This window comes from Anabrus simplex, chromosome 1 (genome assembly GCF_040414725.1).
Source record: "Anabrus simplex isolate iqAnaSimp1 chromosome 1, ASM4041472v1, whole genome shotgun sequence".
Taxonomy (NCBI): Eukaryota; Metazoa; Arthropoda; class Insecta; order Orthoptera; family Tettigoniidae; genus Anabrus; species Anabrus simplex.
Window position 1 is genome coordinate 1,445,584,613 of NC_090265.1, and position 22,524 is coordinate 1,445,607,136.

Sequence of the window (22,524 nt, forward strand, 5' to 3'; positions counted from 1 at the left end):
TTTCCTCGTTAACTAATTTTCCGCTTTCTTTTCAATCGTGTTTACAACATCAACAGCTTGATCCTTACTGCCAACAAATTTCTCGTGACCTGGTTTCCCCTAATTATTCTGGCCCGTTTCGTCATCAGCAGCAACTTCTCATTTTTAAGCCTACTCCCAAGGCCACTCCTCGCCTTGTTCTTCCTTCCAGTTTACGGTCCATGGTTTATCAATACTTTCATGACTCTCCTGTAGGGGGACATTTTGGGAGAGCTAAGACTTATGCACGCCTTGCCTCCCAATTCTATTGGCCCCAAATGCGCAAGGATATTTTTTCATGGGTGCGTTCTTGTGCCTCTTGTCAACGCCATAAGCCATTGAATCACCTTCCTTATGGCACCTTTGCCGCCTCTCCCGCTACCTACACCTGTGAGAAATATTATATTGACATTGTCGGACCTATTGTCAAATCGTCTAAATCAAATTCTTATATTTTTACTTTATTAGATGGTTTCTCCAAATTTCTCATTGTTCGCCCTTTGCGAAATATTTCCTCTCAAATTGTTATAAATCTTTTGTCTAACCATATTTTTCCAATTACTGGCCTCCCTAAATTTCTTATTTCTGACAATGCATCCATTTTCACGTCGAAATTATTTTATAATTTTTGTTTTTCATTAGGTATCAAAAAAATCTGTACTTCTCCATATCATCCTCAAGCCAACACTGTTGAACGGTACCATAGGAATTTGAAAACCTTCCTATCCATTTTTCACTCCAATAATCAGAAGCTATGGGATACTGAACTTCCATCTTTTGTGCTTGCTTTAAATTCGACCATCAATTCCTCTACGGGTTTTTCCCCTGCTAAACTTTTTCTTGGCCGTGAATTGAACACCCCTTTGTCTCTTACGTGGGATTTGCCCTCCCTCTTGGACACCCCTCCTCATCGCCTCAGCCATTCCCAATTGCAAAAGGCATATGACAAGCTCCTTCAGGCGAGGGAAGTACATAGGAAAGCTTGTAGAACTCGGGTCTCTCAACCTAAATTTAAGATGTTTGACCAAGTTCTTCTGAAAAACCATCCTCTTAGTTCCGCTTCACAAAATGTTTCCGCTAAACTTTCCCCACGTTGGTTAGGCCCTTTTCGTATTCTTTCCTTTCCATCCCCTAATACTGCTCAGCTTCAATCTCTTCATACCCCCACGGACATTAAAAAAGCTCATTTTTCTATGTTAAAACCGTTCCATTCTTAAGGCCCCCTCCCCTCCCTTTTTTTTTCTTTCTAGGGTGGGAGTTGGGTAGCGATCGGGCCTGCTATACTTTTTTTTTCTTGTTTCTTTGGTATCGTTTGCTGTCCAGTCCTCCTTTTTCTCCCTTTTTTTCTGGTTTCTGCTCTCCCTCCCTCCAGCTCCCACTGTCTAATCTTTTCACGCCTGACCTCCTCTCATTATATTCGTTATCTGTGTTACCTTCTTTATATATATATATTTATTGATCAAGTTTGTTCTTTTATTGTAAACATTTTGATTGCAGACCACTTATCATTGTATTATTGTTATGATACGATCCGGATTTTCCTTTGTCCTCCTCCTTCCCCCCCCCCCACTTGTTCCTCTTTTTCTTGTTTCTTCTTTCTTGTTACTCATTCTTTCGTTCTTTTTTTTCCCCTTTGCTCCTGCATCCTGCCCGGCCCCGGAGATGCGCCACGTCCGGACTTCGTTGGATCTGCGTGTCTACGTTTCTTCTGCATTCTTCTGTTGCTGCTTTCGTCTGTTCATCATGGGATCCGCGCTGCATCTTCACCGTCCTCATCTGTGCTGGCTCCACCAACCATCGCTTGCTCGACGTGCTTCTTCATCGTTCATCGCACCAATCCTTCGGATTTTTCCCGTGTGGTGGGAGTATATGTTGCGAGCTATTAGTGCTTACCTTACGTTTAAAAAAAAATAATAATAATAATAATAATCTCCCCGTCGAATTGGTGCTCTTTTCTCCGTCTGCTGTTACGAACTGTCGGCTTCCCCGCTGCTTGTACTACTGCTGTCACTGCTCGCCTCTATGGCGCATCCACTCTGACGTCACACCTATAGTATGTTCTCGATATACCCCGCTGGCATATATATATGGCCTTGTGTCGTTTATTTGGCAGGTCAGTTGTGGTATAACCTTGTTGAAGACAGTGGGAGCTGGAACTCTCCACACGGCTGGTCCGTGTCCATTTTACTTGTAAACTTCGTGCTGGACTTCTGTCAAGGGTGAGCAGACACACTTTCTTTCTATCATTTAACGTGCCCTACCTTGCTATACTTGGGCTTCGCCGTAGTAACGAAAATTGAACTTTGGTCCCTTCAGGACACATCTGAGTATTCTAGCAGCGCAAATGTTCTGCCTTTTGGACATTTATATTCCTAAAATGTGGTGTAAAATGGTGTACTGGACAGCTGATCTACTATTCTAGTCCATAAACATTCCTGCTTTCTGAGATGAACTCTTGCATCGCGTCTGTTAGCGCTGGGGACTTGGCGGCTTGATCCTTATCCTATCCCATTCCTCCGTTTCTTATTTCCTTATTCTATCCTTAATCTTGTACCTATCTTTATTTCTTTTCTTACCCCATCTATCTGCTTAATTTGCGTAAAAATGGTGCTTGCTCAAAAGATGTGGTCTGCTAATTTAATTTGTATGTTCATTGGTTAGCTTCTATTTTATTATCACTTCTGCGCATGCGTGTGTGTTTTAATCCCTGCTGGGATCACTTGTTAGAATTCCTATTTATTTTTATTTTTAATCTACCAATAGGATCACTCCCTGAAATTCGAGATTGGTTTATTTCAATTCTGAATCTCTTGAATTGTTTGCCATGAGGTTGCATTACAATGTCTTATTGTAAACACTGTATCAATTTGTGAGCTCATCTTGCAGGTGTATCACACTACCAACTTTCTATTCTACTGGCACGAGCCTGAAACCTTATTGATGTACCTCCCTTCTAACATATTGTGTAAGATAATGCAAAGAAACTGATTTCTGAATTTATGGTTCTCCCCCCCCCCCATTCCCTTTCTTTTTCCCCTAATTGAAGTGTCGGAACATATGTCCAAAGATTGTAGTGATTGGTGCTTAGGGATTCGATTTATGACGATGTAATTTAAATTTGTATCACCTACGTATCTTAAAATCAAACTTAACGCTTTTATTATGACATGTGCTAGTTCATTCTATTTTGTTCTGATGTAAAATATAATTTGTTACCCCTTTGAGATTGGTATAATATATATTGTTATTTTCAAACTTGTTTTCCAAAATTCTCTTCCTCGAGTTCCTTTCCCTTAATGCTTTTGTTTTCACTGGTACCTACCACGGCAATTCTCTTGGGTAGCGGCCTTTTAACTTACTTATGCACATGTATGGAGCTCTAAGCTGCACTGTTCACGGTAATGTTGACACAATGTATTGAACTGTTATATTCTCATGTTGCACGCTTCTCGGCACTCTGCGCGGTTGTGTACTGCCGTTTCTGAGTACTTTGATATTTTGTTATCTAGTGTCCCGATCAAGGGCACCCTTTTGAAAGCAAGTCTCAATTACAACGCTATTTCTAGCAAGTTGATAGTAAGTAAAGACGCTATCAAGTACAAAGAACGTTACATGATTTATGAATGGAAAAGTTGGAGAACACTTTTACGATTTAATTCTCACGCAAGAGTTTGTTTGGGAAATACTTACGTGAAGATATGAGCAGATTTACATTTACAATCTGACTTTTTCCCATTTAATTTTATTACGTTTCAAGTTAGCAAACCATTCATTTTATCTCAGCGAGATGACTTAAATGTTGTGAGAATAATTTAAATAATTAGCGTGTCAGTATTCACGAGTATTTTTATTGATACCGTGATTGCTCAGTGATCTCTTGAATATAATTGGAGAAAATCAATTACTTTTCGGAACATGGCTACGAATATTGAAGTAAATATTAATATGAATTTGAACATTAAATAAGAAAGAATGTAAATATTTTAAGGCTTAATTGTTTTATTTTTATTTGAGCCAGCGCTGACTCTAATCCTTCATGCTTAAATATTATTCAGATATTACTACCCAGATTTCACTTTATCTAATATTGAACATTATTTATTCAATAAATATTCTTATTATTTTTCTTTTAGTAAATGACTGTGTCTTAATTTCTATTTGGGTAACGGATAGTTTGTAAGTTAGTTAATAAGTTTTGTAGATATAAGCAATTGATTAGTTCCACAAATGGAAAGAGATTCCTTTTGAAGTTATCGGCCACAGGTTCTTACTTGAGCGTGTAGATACTCCCGTGATGCGTATCCCAGCGGACTGATTCTCATCCGAAACCACGTAAAATAATTAACAATATAAAATCACAGATTTTATGAGCGGAAGTTGGAATACCCTGAGAAGAAATCGAGCTACCGGGGTAACTTGGCACTGACCGCTACATGGGCGGGTGCAAAATTTATAACTGAGTACTAAGCTTTCGCTGGCATATAAGCATTCTGGTTTCATAACTGTGGTGTAGTGCTTTATTTTCAGATTTTTAGATCAACATTTTTTGTTGTATGTATTTTTTTGTTATATACCATATGCTCTTTCCATATTGTATATCCCTGGCTCTATAGCAGATTTTTCCAAACCATTTTCTTGGATTATTTCCCCCAAATATTTTAATTGTTTTATCCTTTTGATTGAACCAACATCTGTTTCTAGTAATTTTGGAGCATTTTTTATATTCATCATGAATTTTGTTTTCTCTGCCGAAATTCTTAAGCCTGCCATGTTGGCTCTCTCTTCCTGAAAATTTACTTGTATTGCTGCATTAGTCAGGCATTCTGAGAATATGGCAAAATTATCTGCAAATACTAGACAATTTATTGCAACACCTTTGTTCTTTCTTCCCAGCATACAGGGTAATATATTATGGTGCTTCAGTTTTTTGTTCCAAATTCTCACAACTTTTTCCAAGATACAGTTGAAAAGGAGTGGAGATAAGCAATCACCTTGTCTGACACCTGTTTTTATTTTAAAACGTCGTGATCTCTCACCCATAAATTTAACTTTTGAGACTGTGTCTGCCGCGGATCAGGTTTGCCAATTTGGTTTTAACTACAAACTCATGTATGGTTTTATTATTATTATTATTATTATTATTATTATTATTATTATTATTACTTGTGAGGTATGACTATGAAGTGTTTACATCTACTTATTAGTATTAGTGTTATTACTATTCACATAGTCGGACGATCATATTATTTGTGAGGTTATGTCATGAAACATGTGTTGTATATATATATTTATATGAGTTTAGTTAATGTAAAAACCTGTAATTAATAGTATATAACTTCAGCAGTCAACTGTTTCAAGATGGCAGTCTTAGTCTCCTTGTGCTTAATGACAGGCAGTTGTTAGAAATGGTGGTTTATTGATGTGTAACGTATAAATATTGTAAATAAAATTAGTGTACGCAACTGACAGCATTTTGTGTGCATCTTTGTGGATACATCAAGGCTCATTATCATCACCCAGGAAACTGGAACTGTACAATGATGATGATAATGATGACTTCTCGTGAATGCATACACAGTATGCGCAGAATAATAAAAATAATGAAACACGGTTAATTCATTTGAATTTTGGAAACCTATGCAATTGGTTCCTAAAATGTGATACTTATTCAGTCGTAGCTAATGAATACGAATTTCATTCACAATCACAAACCCTTCATTGAACACCAAAACATATGTAATAACAAGGGAAATGCTTACGTAGTGGAACTAAGACTGGCAAGGTTATCCTACCACACTCCTGTGGAAAAAATGTTAACAAGCTGTTCACCGTTTAGCATGGAAGCGGAGGCAAATGGCAAGGCATTATAAACATAGCAGATGGCAATGGTGTAACCGAATGTGCTAGCATATTCACATTACTGCGGAGACAATTTTACCATGCACAGCTTCACATACTAAGGAATAAACGGACACACTGAATTACACAAGTAGTAGTCAGGAGATATGGAAACAGTGAAGACCAGGGAAGATAAAAACTTCCCAGGATCTTATGGCTGGACACCAGGTATTGCCTAATTGCTGTTAAAATCACTGGGATTTATTTAGTAGTATATTTCAAACACTTTCCATATGATCCTAGATCTATTCTGCTTTATTTGGGTAAGAACTTAAATATCTTGGAACATGACATCAAGAAGTAATGTGCTGAGCTAATGCTGATAATTCTAGCTAACTGAGATGGTTATTTCTTTCTTGTTCCTTGATGGATAGCCCATCACTCCTGCTCCTATTTCCTAATTCACTGCTGACAAAACATATTTCCATGCAAATGTGGTGGTATGAACTACCATTTAAATATAATATCATACAGTAAGCCATCTGGTAAAAAACAGCACATTTCATCAATAGAGCAAGTCAGTTGAATTCAAAACTTTGATAATGATGATGATGATGATGATGATGCTTGTTGTTTAAAGAGGCCTAGCATCTAGGTCATCAGCTCCTAATGGTAAAAATGAGACAAAATGAAATTACAATTTACAAGTCCAAAACCCTCCACTGACCAGAATTAAAAACGTGAGGACAAAGAATGAATGGATGGATATGAATTTAAAACAATCAGTGGATCCGACCAGCAAGCCCCACATTCCCAGAAACTAGCGTTAAACAATAGTATTACTGACCAAGGGACTGCTTCTAAAGCACAATACTGAATCGATAAAAAAAAAATGGCGTATGGCTTTCAGTGCCGGGAGTGTCTGAGGACAAGTTCGGCTTGCCAGTTGCAGGTCTTTCGATTTGACAACCGTAGGCGACCTGCACGTCGTGATGAGGATGAAATGATGATGAAGGCTACACATACACCCAGCCCCCGTGCCAGCGAAATTAACCAATTAAGGTTAAAATTACCGACCCTGCAGAGAATCGAACCCGGGACCCCTGTGACCAGAGGCCAGCATGCTAACCATTTAGCCATGGAGCCGGACACTGAATCGATGATGCTTGTAGTCTAAACGGGCCTAAAATCCAGGTCATCAGCCTCTCATAATGGTACTTATTGCTAGGAAAGTAGAGCCATGGTATTTGTCATGTTGTGGTATTAATCAAAAGTAGCACAGACTCGCAGAATTCCACATATTATGGTACTACTCACAGGTAAAGTAATTCTCACATGTAACACAGACATATGGTGTTCCTCACATAAGTGTACTAACCATGTGGACTCGTACTATCCCGTGGCGTTCCTCACATAGTGGGTACTAATTATTAGGCAAGGCAGAACCATGGTGTCACTCATATAGTGGTATTAATCACAGGTACTGTAAAACCCGGCCAGAAGCGCACTCTTTCGCTACTAAACGCAAACTTATAGTGTACATAACATAGTGGTCGCCCCTTTTAGTTGCCTCTTACGACAGGCAGGGGATACCATGGGTGTATTCATCGTCTGCATCCCCCACCCAAAACATTCAGAATGGTGCCAAAACAGGTATAGTGAAGTTTAGAAGGGGAGGGAGACTAGAATTTATCAGAAGAGAGAACAAGAAAGGCAACCCAAATAATGAGGGATAAATACGAAACTGAAGCCACAAGAACATATGTATGGAAAGGCCCCAACTTTCAACTGCGCCACATTTACAAAAGATTTGCCACACTTGCGTTTCACATTAAGTACTGAATATGATAATGGAGTCCTGAAACAAGTGGATGGAATGACAAATAATATATATACTTTTTACAACTGGCTTTACGTCACACCGACACACTTTAGAAAGGTATAATAGACGAATAAGTTTGAGTGGTGTCTTTATAAGTAGTAAAGATCACAATATGAAGATAAAGTTGGAATTCAAGAGGACAAATTGGGGCAAATATTCGTTTACAGGAAGGAGAGTTAGGGATTGGAATAACTTACCAAGGGAGATGTTCAATAAATTTCCAATTTCTTTGAAATCATTTAAGAAAAGGCTAGGAAAATAACAGATAGAAAATCTGCCACCTAGGTAACTGCCATAAATGCAGATCAGTAATGATTTATTGATTGATTGGGATAGGTGTAAAAATAGGAAACCACAGATAAAACCATCTTAAGGGCTGCTGACGGTGGGGTTCGGACCTACTATCTCCCGAATGTAAGCTCACAGCTGCGCACCCCTATCATATTATTATTATTATAATTATTATTGTATCGGGAGCATGTGCAATATTTCGCGAAGCTCTGGAAAAGGCAAAAAATCATAGTAAATGATGCGAATACTTCAAGCAAATATGCACAGGAGTCAAACAGCTAACGATCTTATGACACAGCTGATTTACGAGATGGAAGTAGACATCGTTATTATTAGCGAACCATATCATGAGAGGGACCATCCAGGATGGTTTGTGGATAACCTCGGAACAGCTGCTATTTGGATACCAGATCTAGGAAAAGTCCCAGTAACACAGCATGGATGCGATGACTGTTTTGTTTGGGTACAGACTGGGGGAATCACCATTGTAAGCTGTTATTTTACGCCAAATGAATCTGTTTCCAACTTTCAGATGAAACTTGATGGTCTTGAGGACGTAATACGCAGAATGGAAAAAAAACTAGTGGTCGCTGGTGACGTAAATGCTCAAGCGTTGGAATGGGGCATGCCACAAACAGACTCCAGAGGACGTCGTATAATGGAGATGGTAGCCAGAACAGGTTTGGTGGTCAACAACATTGGAAATGTGCCAACATTTCGACGGCCAGGATGTCAGGGAACAATACCGGATGTAACCTTCTCATCAGAGGATATTACGCCTAAGATTTCTGAATGGCAACTGATCGAGAACTACACGGGGAGCGATCATCAATATATCATCTTTCGACTGTTCCAAGCATCTCCTCAAGAAAGAAACATCTTGCGCAGGCCAACACGGAGGAACGTAGCCGGTATCGACAAGGAAAAGTTCATTGATGTAATTCGGAATGGAATGGACAACATAACTGAAAAATGTTTTGCTCGTAGAGGGAAAGCAGCAGCTGGTATATGTGTTGAACTCACTATGCAGCTAATCCATCAAGCGTGCAACGCCTCAATGTCCCGAAGGAGACCGCGAAACAGCAGGCGCCCAGCGTACTGGCGGACCGAAGAGATTGCTGAACTGAGAAAGAATTGTCTGCGACTTCGACGCAGGGCTCAGAGGACGAGAGGCAGTCAAGAGAATACCTCAGTCACAGCGGAGTACAAGTCAGCGAAGAAGGAACTCCGTAATGCAATCAGAAAAAGTAAAGCCGATAAATGGTGGGCACTGGCTAAAGAAGTAGAAGATGATCCATTGGGACAAGGTTATAAGATTGTCATGAAGAAACTCGGGACAATTTCAACCCTGAGTGCGGATCTGCAAACAATTAAACAAATTGTGGATACACTATTCCCAGACTATCCAGAGAGGATTGACTGTGAAGATGAAAAAGAACTGGATGATATACCCCTCTTCACTGTAGAAGAGCTGAATAGAGCTATTAGCTCTCTTAGAAACAAGAAAACTCCAGGACCAGATGGTATACCTACAGAAGTGCTAAAGATAATATCAGAACTTTGTCCAGAACTGTTGCTGAATATGTACAATCATTGCCTGTAAACGGGTGTTTTTAGTCCCCGATGAAAAATGGCTCGTTTGGTTCTGATCAGCAAAAGAAAACTTGGTGGTTATAGACCTTTATGTATGCTGGACACAGCTGGAAAAGGCCTGGAGAAACTTCTGCAGCCCAGAATCCTCTCAGCAGTTCAACTAGCAGGGGATCTATCTGTTCGCCAACATGGATTTCGGAGAGGACACTCGACGCTAGATGCAGTGTGGGAGGTGGTGAATACAGCAGAAAGGGCACAAATGGGCAACCATCATTCCCGTAAATTGACACTTCTTGTGACCCTGGATGTGAAGAATGCCTTCAATTCGGCAAGATGGAGAGACATGTTGGTAGCTCTTGAAGAAACTTTCAAGCTACCATAATATCTTATGCGCATAATGAGAGATTACTTCAAAGATCGCACTCTGTTGTATGATACGGAAGATGGAGAAAAGACAAAGCGTCTGACGGCTGGTGCAGCGCAGGGATCGATCCTTGGTCCAGATCTTTGGAACATAATGTATGATGGCTTGTTACATGTGGAGATGCCAGAGGACACGAAGCTTGTGGGCTACGCTGATGATGTGGCCGCCTTGATAGTAGCTCGTAATGTTGAAATGGCTCAAATTAAACTGAACCAGGTGATGCGGCGCATAAAAGAATGGATGATGAGCCACAGTCTAACATTAGCCGAACACAAAACGGAGATAGTTCTCCAATTAAATGTTGAACATTAATACGCTCAAAATGAAAATAATCACTTGTGATAGTTCTCCTGACGAGGAAAAGGATCGAAACCCTTGTTCCAAAGACTGTTGGAGAGTTAGTGATAGAAACATCTGCGAGCACAAAATATCTAGGAGTAACACTTGACTCCAAGCTCACATTCTGGAATCATATCCAGAGAGCGACAGACAAGGCAGTAAAATACATGACTGCACTTAGCAGTCTAATGGGAAATATTAAAGGCCCGAAATCCAGTAAACGACGTCTTCTCATTTCGACGGTTCAGTCAATGCTCCTATATGGCTCTGAAATCTGGGATGAATCCTTGAGATTTGCTCAGTATCGGAGAAGGATAGCTGCCATACAACGGAGAGCGGCTTTACGTATTGCATGTGCATACCGCACGGTTTCCGAACCAGCAATCCTCACGGTGGCAGCAATAGCCCCAATAGACCTACTCGCATTGGAGCGGCATGAAATCTGGCGTACCAAAGGAGAGCTGGGAAAGAAATGTGCAAAGAAGCGTGCCTTCAGTCAACTGATGAGGCGATGGCAACTCAGATGGGAAAGTGACCCTCGAGGCAAATGGACCAAGTGACTGATACCACGCTTGGATATCTGGGTTGAAAGGGCCCATGGTGAAGTAAATTACTACCTCACGCAACTTCTAACAGGACATGGATATTTCTGGAAATTCCTGCATAAATTGGGCAGAGCGAGTGACGCAGCATGCATATACTGTGATGACATTGACGATGTATTTCACACCTCTTTTGTATGTGGCCATTGGACGATTCAGAGAAGATGTGTGGAAACTGAACTAGGAGAATTGACAACAGATAATATTATTTCCGTGATGTTGCGAAATCAGGAATCCTGGGATCGCATGGCAGTGCATGTGGAGGACATCCTTCGTCAGAAGAAGAAGGATTTGGAAGCATACAAACGTTCGTAAAAGAGAAATGAAGAAAGAAGACGTCTGAAAGACAAAGCACGATATCACCCTGAAGTAATGCGAGAGCGGTTCCGGGGTGGTGACACACATCGTGGGAAAAGGGTGTGTGGTTTTTAGTGGGTAAGAATCCCACACACTTGTGGAGTGTGGACCCTTCACAAGTGTCTTTTGAAGATTTTCCACAATCCCTCGTAAAATATATATATATATATATATATATATATATTATTATTATTATTATTATTATTATTATTGTAAGAATAATAAATCATTTCCTTTTAAGACTGTTGCCCAAGAGACATTTTTCCTATCAGTTGTTTACCTAGCTTTTTCTTTTAAATTTTCAAGAATTAAATTTATTGAACATTTGTCACAATCTTTCCTCTTGATTTCAAACTTCATTTTCATATTATGGTCTTTCCTACTTTTAAAAGTTCCACTGAAGTTTATTCGTCTCCTAATATCATTCTATGCCATCTTTTCAAGGACAGCTCAGAAAATATTTCAGGTTCCCCATGGGAATCAACATCTATATCATATAACACTTAGTCAAGCATCTAGTCTCTTTACTATTGAGTCATCATAGCCCAAAGTTTGCAACATTTTCGTACCCCTACTCTTTTGTCTGAAACCACCCAGAACAAATCATGCTGCTTTCCCTTGGATCCTTTCCAGTTCTCACATACTGGAATCATACTCTATTTGGAATCTTACAGCAGACTTACACGGATTCTCCTTTACATCCTACTACAACCCCTAAATACCCTCTTAACCATGTGAACCCTGTCAGCTTTATTTACAACCTCATTAATGTGATTACCTCAATGAAGATCATTCCTTATACTTGTGTTAACACCTGGGTACATACAGTGTTCTCCATGAGGTACTATCACCCCACTAACACAGTAATTAAAAATGGAAGGACTATTCCTCTCGGTGAAATTTACAACCAGACTTTTCATCCTGTTCATCTTCATACCATTGTCTGCTCTCCATCTCACAACACTGTCCAGGTCTTGTTAGTAGTCGCTCAAAATCCTGTAATTTATTTAGTACTCTAAACAATATAACATAATCTGCAAATAGCCTTATCTGCGATTCCAGTTCTTTACTCATATAATTTATATATAAGGTAATATAACGGTCCAATAATACTGCCCTGTGGGACCCCCTCTCTTAATCATTACAGGATCAGTTAACACTTCACACAATCTAATTCTCAGAGTTCTATTTTCTAGAAATTTAGCCACACTTTTGTCTAGTCCAGTAGCACTTATTTTAACCCAATTGCATCATTTCACGACCCTAGTTCGCAAAAGTTATTTGTGGCATATGAATCCAATGACAAGCTAAGCTTGCGGCGATGCAATGCTGTATATCAATACATGTCGTTCAGTTACTAACTCACAGATGCCACTTGTGTGCATTCTGAGCTGAAGTTTAGACATGTGGCTTTGGTATTTCCCCACACTCCAGGTTATCACACACTTCTGGAACAAGAGATAAAAGAATCTTTGTTCATATTATTTCGCTCACGTCAGTTGCAACCATGGCGTCAAGCAGATGTGTTGGTGTTGATGAAGATGGAAACACAAAAGGTAATAGGTAGCGTTTTAGAGAGTGATTATGAAGTCAGTGATGTTTGTGACAACCAAATACACCCTGAAGGTCTTAATTCGAGTGATGCGTGTAATAGTGCTAATGACACAGAAAGTGATACAAATTACGACAGTGGGCCAAGTCTTTTGAAACGAGTTTGTATCTCGGCGCAGACTAACTTGAATGAGTGGAACTGGACAAAAAGTGACAATATCCCTGTTGTACAAATGTTCGGGGTTAGTGATAACTTATTGAAAAAGTCTGATTCACAGCCACTATCTGAACTCGCAGTTTTTTGTGAATACATGAACCCTTCGTTTGGCAAAATATTTATTTATTTATTTATTTATTTATTTATTTATTTGTGTCTTTATTAAGTGGCAAAGTTAGGGCTCTTGGCACTCTCTTACACTTACTCTCTTACACTTAACGAGACAAATGCTTATGCAGCAAGACAGTTGAGCAATCCTGACAGAAAGAGTGAAAGACGATGACAAATTGTTTGAGACTACACCGGACTAAATTAGGGCGTACTTTGTGTTAGTTATACTAATGTCACAAGTGTGGAAATCAGGAATTCAGTTATACTGGAGTAAAAAAAGGTGTATAGACACTCCCATTTTTCTTGAAACCATGAGCAGGCAAAGATTCATTATAATTTCATGATTTTTACATTTTGCTGATGAACGAGTTGATAGTAGTGACAAACTAAGAAAGATTCGACCTATAATACAACATTTCTGCTCCAAATTTTCTGAGTTATATTTACCTTCACAAGATATTGCTCTAGACGAAAGTCTAATGAAGTTCAGAGGCCGTCTTTCATATGTCCAGTGCAATAGGTCTAAAAGTTCAAGGTTTGGAATAAAAATTTACAATTTGCGAATCTAGTTCTGACTACTGTCTAACCAATTAAGTATTTATTTATTTTCCACCTAGTCGATACAATGATTTACATGTTTCGTATATTATCAACATCTTCAGCCACATAACACTGTTTAGATGAAAAATATATAAAATTGACAAAGTAATGCTTTAGATGAAGTGTCCTTAAAATTAACATAAGATTGACAAGATTAAAACAAACAAATAACTCAAGAGAAAATATATAAATTATTTCTACAATAGAAAGCAGTCGTCAAGGAAACACTTGTACAATATTCCATAGAGAAATTGTCCTAATAAATATTCTTTTCTTAATAATTCATGAAAAAAGATCAATTTATAAATTAAAAATTATACAATTTATAAGTAATTATCGAAATGAAGAAATCCTGATATCACAGTGCGGCTCTTATTATTAATGTAGAAGAAAATATAACTAATTCCTAGTTGTCAAATTTTATTAAGCCTGCTTTCCTTTGGAACAGTAACTCCTGTCATTCTTTCACAGTTTTGCGCCGGGTGTAATATTGATGATGCGTTCTTCCTTGCTCTTGCACCTGAGGAGGTGGAGGAGCGGGGGATATAGGTGTGTCAAGAACTTCCTTGCTGTCACCTATAGCTTCAACTGAGGAGGAATAAGTTGTAGGGCTATCTGTAGGTGGAGAAATTCCAATTCTTTTTTCGTGATCCTTCTCAAGCATTTTCAAATATACTAGAATTTGATAATATAATGGATTCTTATATTCTACAGCCTCATTAAGGTTATCCTTTTTCTTTACAAGTTGGTCTAGATGAATGTACAGGTCTTCATAAGTGTTCATTAAGCTGCCCTTTTTTAACTTTTTTATGATGGTCAGGTCTTGTTCTATGTTGGTAAATTTATGACCTGTGGCAGTCATGTGTATCGACTAGGTGGAAAATAAATAAATACTTAATTGTGAATCTATTGAAGTGCGATACGGACCATGAAGCTGATTTTATGTAATACTGTCTAACCTTCAAAATTCATGTCGGTGATGATGTAATGGATCCAAGTCTGCTGGCAAGTAGAAACGTTGTGCTCAATATGTGTGAACCATTGTTAGGCCAAGGGCATACATTGTTTTTAGATAACTGGTATTCCTCCCCAGATTTATTCAAAAGGCTGCATGACAAGAAGACGAATTTAATTGGAACTGTTAGACAGAACTGAAAAGACATGCCTCGCTATATCAGTAAAACAAAACTCAAACATAGAGAGTATGAGACATGGGCTGCCAACAGTATATTATGTGTGAAGTGAAAAGATAACAAGGATGCTTGCTTTCTCACCACTAAACACAAATCAGCTGACATGACGGGGACAGGCAAACTCAGACGAAAGAGAGGACAAACCCCTAGGGAGGAAGGGATAAAACCCAAGTGTGACTTTGAATACCAGAAGGGAACAGCTGGGATTGACCTTCAAGATCAGGTGACAGCTCTGTTCCCTGTCATGCAATGCACAGTAAAAGGATATAGAAAAATATTCTTTTATCTCCTAGATACATGCATTTTCAATTCCTTCACTGTGTATCACAATATCACTGCTAACAAAAAGACGAGTTACACTGATTTCAGAACTAGCATTGCAAAGCAGCTACTTGAAACTGTTCAGATGCCGGAGTACTCTGTTCAAAGTCGACCTCCAGCAAGCACCACCCCTACCAGATTACATGCTAAATCATGGGCCCACTTTCCCATGCATATTCCCCCAACAGAGAAGAAACAAATGCCACGAAACGGTGTGTTGTGTGCTACAGCCAGGGTATGAGAAGTGAAAGTTGCTGGCAGTGCATAACTTGTGATGTAGCACTTCACTTAGAAGAATGTTTTGAAGTGTACCACGCTCAGCAGACGTACTACAAAAGCGGCATTGGTAAGCTTATTCCTTCGTTATTATGCATCCACATTTTCAGAAAGGAATTTTTACTAGTTGGTTTTGTATGATTTTTTAAATAATACTGTGCAGACAACTGCCGTAGTGCAGGATTTAAATGTGTTTTCTCAGTGAACTGCTACCGTATTCAAATAGGATGTGAATGGGTGAATATGTTATCTCCCATGATCTGCCCTATCGAAAGCCTTGGATAGGTCAATAGCGAAACAGTCCATTTTACTTCCTGAATCTAAAATAATCTGCTATATATTGTTGGAATTCTCACTGGAATAACCTTTCCTAAACCCAAACTGCCTTCTATCAAACCAGTCTATCTGCAAAAGCGTCTCATATAATCAGAAAGAATGCTTTTCCTAAGCTTACAAACAACACAGGACAAGATAACTGGCCTGTTTATCACCCTTTCTCTCATACACCGGGGCTACTACTGCAACTCTCCAGTCATTTGGTATCGCTCCCTCATGTAAATGGTAATCATATAAGTACTTCAGATATGGTAATATATCCCCAGCAAACTTATCAATCCCACCTGTTTTCTAGCTTTCAACTTTTGTATCTTTTTGTAAAAGTCTTTATTATCACAATTAAATTTCAGTAATTCACCAGTATTAGTTGCCTCTTCTATCAGGACATTATCCTTCTATCCGGCTCTTCTATCAGGACATTATCCTTCTATCCAACTACCTTTACATACATCTGCATTGTGCAAGTCTTGCTGGGAAGACTTGGGAGAAAGGAGACGAGCTGCTTGACTAAGTGGTATGTTCCGAGCTGTCAGTGGAGAGATGGCATGGAATGACATCAATAGATGAATGAGTTTGAGTGGTGTCTTTACAAGTAGGAAAGATCACAATATGAAGATAAAGCTGGAATTCAAGAGGACAAATTGGGGCCAATATTTGTTTATCGAAGGGGAGTTAGGGATTGGAATAACTTACCAAGGGAGATGTTCAATAAATGTCCAATTTCTTTGCAATCATTTAAGAAAAGGCTAGGAAAACGACAGATAGGGAATCTGCCACCTGGGTGACTGTCCTAAATGCAGATCAGTAGTGAATGATTGAAGCCCTCACATATACACTCCCCTTGTTCATGAATGATCCCTGGAATGTCCTCTCTGGAACCTGTTTCTGCACTAAAGTATTCTTACATATCTTTCATTTGCTCCCTAAAATTCACATAGCATTTTTTGCTAAATTTAATTTTCTACTACGTTCCATCAATCTCTCCTTACTCCCGCAACCATCCCAAACTCTTTCTGTCTAATGTGCACCTCTTTCTTAACCTCTTTATTTCCTTGTTTAAAATGATGGGACCTTATAATTTCCTACCACTTTTACAGGTACATACCTGTTTTCAGCACTCCTCCACAATTGCTTTAAACCCCACCCACAGGCTGTTTACACTTTCATTTACCTTCTCCATTGATCATAATTGCTGTTTTTTTTTTTTTTTCCAATGCCTCTCTTACCAACCTTAAGGTACTGTCTATTAGCCCTACCTTTACAACATTCCTTTCTATCACATTATTTTTAACTATGAAAAAAAACAGCTTCATGATCACTTATAACATCTACCACTTCAATTTCTCTATCGAGCTCACCTGGTTTTATCAGCACCACGTCTAGAATATTTTTCCCTCTAGTTGGTTCCATCACTTTCTGATTCAGCTGCCATTCCTATAATAATTTAATAATTCAATTTGTTGGTCATGCTTTCTATCGTTTGCATTCCCTTCCCGGTTAACATTTGGCAAGTTCAGATCACCTGTTATAATAACGTTCCTTTCTGTGTCGTTCACCACATGCCTGATTATCTTATCAAATAATTCTGCATCAGCGTCAGCGCCAGTCTTGCCAGGTCTGTACACCCAAAAAAACATCAAGTTGCCTATCATCCTGAGTCATCATCATCATCATCATCATCATCATCATCATCATCATCATCATCATCAATGTCCCACTCCAGTCACCCAGGTGTGGTTAACAAGCCTTCTCCACTCCTTTCTGTCCTTCCACTTTTCCTGCTCCATTACTTCCGCCACATCCAATCCAGCTTCTGTAATGTCCTTCCAAATCTGATCCATCCACCTTCTTCTCGGTCTTCGAACTGATCTCTTTCCCTTAACTTCTTTTCCCAATTACCTTCTTGCTACCCGTTCCTTTCCCATTCTTTTAACATGTCCAAACTATCTCAGTCTTGCTTTCTGTATCTTCTGTACTAGCGGTTCTATATTCAGCTCTTCTCTGATTTTAATATTTTGAATTCTATCTCTTCTTGTCTTTTTAACCGATGAAAAATTTCATTTCTACTGCTTGGATCTTACTATCTTGTCTCTTATTATTTACCAGAGTTTCTAGTCCATATGTTACAATTGGTATGAAATACTGTTTATATAATGTTAATTTCGTTCTCTTGGTACTTTGTCATCCCATAAAAGCTCTCTGACTTGATGATAAAATGTTGTACCTTTAACATGATGGGACCTTGCAATTCCCTACCACTTTTACAGGTACATACTTGTTCACCACTCCTAAACCCCACCCACAGGCTGTTTACACTTTTATTTACGTGAGTCTTACACCTAAAATTTCATGTTCCCCTTCCTCAACTTTTTCATAGCTTACAAATTCTTCTTTCACCAGTATAAATACCCCTCCCCCCCCCCCCCTTTCTATCGGTCCTAACCTGTCTCTACGATAAACACTCCAGTTCTATGAAAAAATTTCCGCATCCATAATATCTCTTCTCAGTCACGATTCAATTCTATTACAATATCTGTTAAATATACAGTAATATATATATATTATACCCAATCCTTGTCCTGTTTCTCTGTGTATTCAGTAATGAAGTGAGATGGACCTTCATAGTGAGTTTTTATGACCAGATGCCCTTCCTAACGTCAACCTCATCAGAGGCGTTAATGACATCAAGTGAATGATGTGATATGATAGTAGGAAGGGAGAGGGTGAAACTCGGTGCCAGCACATAGCCTACTCCTGTTGAATATCACTAAGGAGTATGTTCAAAGATTTACATCCCCATTCGACGGACGAATTACCATCAACAGTGTCAATTTCCAGTGTCTTTGCAATCATTTCAGAAAAGGCTAGGAAAACAACAGATAGAGAATCTGCCACCTGGGCGACTGCCCTAAATGCAGATCAGTAGTGATTGGTTGATTGATTGATTGATTGATTGATTGATTGATTGATTGATATGCCCTCACTCCATATGAGCATTACTGAGAGGTTTGGAATTTCATCTAGGCTTTTGGCAAGCAATCTAGTAATTACAAATTGTACACCACCACCTTCCCTACCTTGCTGACCAACATTCTGGTGATTATTTTTTCAACCAGTGGGATTCGAACCAGCTAGCCAAGGTGTCCGATCACATACTGATCTGACTACAGATTGTGGTCACCAGGCGGGCTATGTAAATATATATCTATTAAATTACTTAATTCTATTTCTTTCTTTACAATAATTTTATGGTTTAACACTACCAGTTTTATGTCATTCCACACATCCCCAACTACGTTAATACCTATTCCTGCCTATATCTGTATCTATAGGTTCAATTGTTTCTGAGAAAAGTGTACCAGCAATTAAATTATACATCATGCACTCATTCCTTTTCTTTAAGCAACTGTACATAGTGTATATTAGACAATTTAAATTTTCATTGCTTAATTATGCGCTTAATTTTTTTCAAAAAACAGTATTATTAGAGCCATTTTAGCCAGTTGTCTTTCACATATGAGGAAGCAGGGCAAAAGTCTTTGCAAAATGTTAAGTTTCCCTGCAGTTTGTTACCTTTTATGCAGCATAAATTTAAAAGAATATCATATCTGTAATTCTGAGCCATGAAAGCATCAATGTAAACTAGAGAATACAATAGTTAAGTCCTAAATCAAGTGGATGGAATGACACAGAGTATATGTGCATTCCATTATTTTAGATGGTGGGAACATCATTAAAGTACATATTAGTAAAGATAACTGAAAGTAAATATTTGTGTTTTATGTTCAGTTCAAAGGTGTACAAATTCTACTACAGGCTTGCTTACTCCAAGCTACTCTGCAACAAATGAAACAGCTTAGTTTGAGTGTCAGCAAAGCAAGAGTGCATACGTACTTAACACTCTAGTCAAGTGGACCGAAACCTGGACTTCGCTGAGCTTGACAAGCTCTGTGAGACCTGTTTGGACTGCTGGACTTGACAAGAGTGTATGTGAAGTTAGCTATCAACGCGAGATGACTATGTATTGAGTACAGCTCAGTTGTTGTTAGCGCTCCAAGCGGCAGAAAAATGAACAAATCAACCGTAAAGATTTTTTTTTTTTGTTTTTTGTTTTTTGCTACTTGCTTTACGTTGCACCGACAGATAAGTCTTATGGCAATGATGGGACAGGAAAGGCCTAGGAATGGGAAAGAAGTGGCCATGGCCTTAATTAAGGTACAGCCCCAGCATTTGCCTGGTGTGAAAATGGGAAACCACGGAAAACCATCTTCAGGGCTGCCGACAGTGGGGTTCGAACCCACTATCTCCCGATTACTGGATACTGGCCGCACTTAAGCGACTGCAGCTATCGAGCTCAGTGACCTTAGATGTTAGGCCTCTTTAAACAACAAGCATCATCATCAAAATGATATTTTAGTAAAAATCCTATTTTTGCAAAGAATATATTCTACAATGTAATGACGCAGGACAGGATTGAATTGATAAAAAGATTTTTATATTTCATTGATAATGAAGGCAACAAAAAGGTATCTGGGTTATTTATCTGAAAATGCTGTTGAGATATAAATATTTATATCTACTTTTAAATTACTGTCAGTAGGCTCGGGTGAGGGGAAATTTAAATCCTGGCTTGAGGGGTTAAAAAGCCTACATATAAAAAATTAGATGCCACACTGCTAAAACTGTGGTCCAAAAACAAAACAAAAAAAGAAGGAAGGGTGGAAGGAGTTTTCAACGCAGTTACAATGTGTACAGAGAAAGTCAATTTATTCCATGAATTTTCAATGAATTGGACTATCTGTGGGTTTTTTAATTTTTCTGAATGTTCACCCCTTCATTAGCTCTAATAACCTGCTTACTGTAGATTTGTTAGATCTTATATGTGACTAAGATTTTTGGGGTTCACATCTGTAGAAATATGGTGCCTTACAATCATTTACATATGGAAATCATAAAAACATACTTTTTAGTGACAGTGACCCAGCCTTCATTATCCTCTTCCATGGCTTCTTTCTCTTGTTGTGCTTTCTTTCTTTCTTCAGCATCAAACTTCTCCATAAACATGTCTATCTCTTTCTGCATACTATTTGGATCCACTATCCTACTGTTGTATTCTTCATACCATTCTGAAACAAAGTTTATAAAACACAAGTCGTATTATGAATATGGACACTATTTTATGGAAAAAAATTAAATGGCCTACAGCGGTATTATAAAAGGAATCGTGAGTGGTGACTATTTTGCATTTAACACTAAGTACACAACAACAAATACAAAGACTTTATGTCCAAAATATACTGTACATACATGAGTATCTCAACATTTTCAGGATGAAAATTTGTTCACTGCAGTGTCAGAATATTTGAATATGCTGAGAACACCCTCTCACTCTCAACATTTGTTGTGGGAAATCACACTGTCTGCTTGCACTTTCTCTACTATGTCATCTTGTTCTGCATTTCCTGCAGCTGCCTTCACTTGCATTTGAAATGTTGAATACCCTCAGAGATCCTGCTTTGGGATATCTTTTAAAAAGGAATTTGTTGCATGTCACACAAGATGTCTTTCATTATTGAATTAGTATATTTAGAAGGTAAAAGCATTTGGAAATTGATTGGAACAATTCTCATGCCAGGTCTTCCAACCCAACATCTTTTCCATCTTCGCTATGCTTTTTACAGCAAGTTTTTTGATTTTCTTTTCTTCCTTCTCTCTCCTCTCGTCTTGGAGTTGCTGAAGTTCAGAAGTACTCTTGTCACCTAGAATTAGCTTTTCAAATAAATTTAATTCTCCTACGAAAGCATTCATTCTTGAAACAAGTTTGTGAACAGTAGGATAATCACATCCCTCAAGGAAAATACAAAGATCGATCAAATATAAACGGATTTTTGTTCATGAACATCAACAGTTGATAGGACTGGCCTCGTGCTTCTGCTATACTTAAGCGGGACCGTTAGGAGTGGGCAGAGCATGCTGTTAGATATTTCCCACCGTTTTGTCAGTAACTCTCACTGTGTCGGGGCAACAGGTGCACCCCTCCACTGTGCAACGCATAATTATAAAATTTCTTGGCATAAATTTGCCAGAGATTGACTTCACAGTTCAGTGATCAAACATTATCAAGGACACGTGTATTTGCCTAACATAAAAAGTTCAAGGAAGGACAAGAACGTGTGGAAAATCAGCAACATGATTGCTGTTCTCGGACCAGCATTACAGATGAAAACATTTGTGTGGTTAAAGACATTAATGACCATGATCGATAGTATCAGAAATTGCAGAACAAGTCAGAATCAGTTGTGGGAGCTATCAAGCAATCATCACAAACAACCTACAGTTCCGTAAAGTTTGTTCCAAATGGATCCCTCGCCTTTTGACCGAAAATCTGAAGTTGATACGTTTCAAGGTCTGTCAGAGACTTACAGCAAGGTTTGCGGAAGAAGATGATGTATTTTTGAATCGGATCGTCACCTGCGACGAAACATGGGTCCACCACTACACTCCCGAATCCAAACAAGCCAGTAAGGAGTGGCGGAGGAAAGGGAACGCAGCACCAGTGAAAGCCAAGACTCGAC

At 38.7% G+C, this 22,524-nt stretch overlaps 1 protein-coding gene across 1 annotated transcript in view; it reads right to left on the reverse strand.

Annotated features, from left to right (window-relative positions):
- LOC136879289 (ribosomal RNA-processing protein 7 homolog A) overlaps window positions 1-22,524 on the reverse strand; it is a 144,793-nt gene that overhangs the window by 45,309 nt on the left and 76,960 nt on the right. The window contains exon 5 of the mRNA XM_067153114.2: window positions 20,913-21,075. Within this exon, the coding sequence (XP_067009215.2) occupies window positions 20,913-21,075 (163 nt within the window). The remainder of the gene's footprint in view (window positions 1-20,912; window positions 21,076-22,524) is intronic.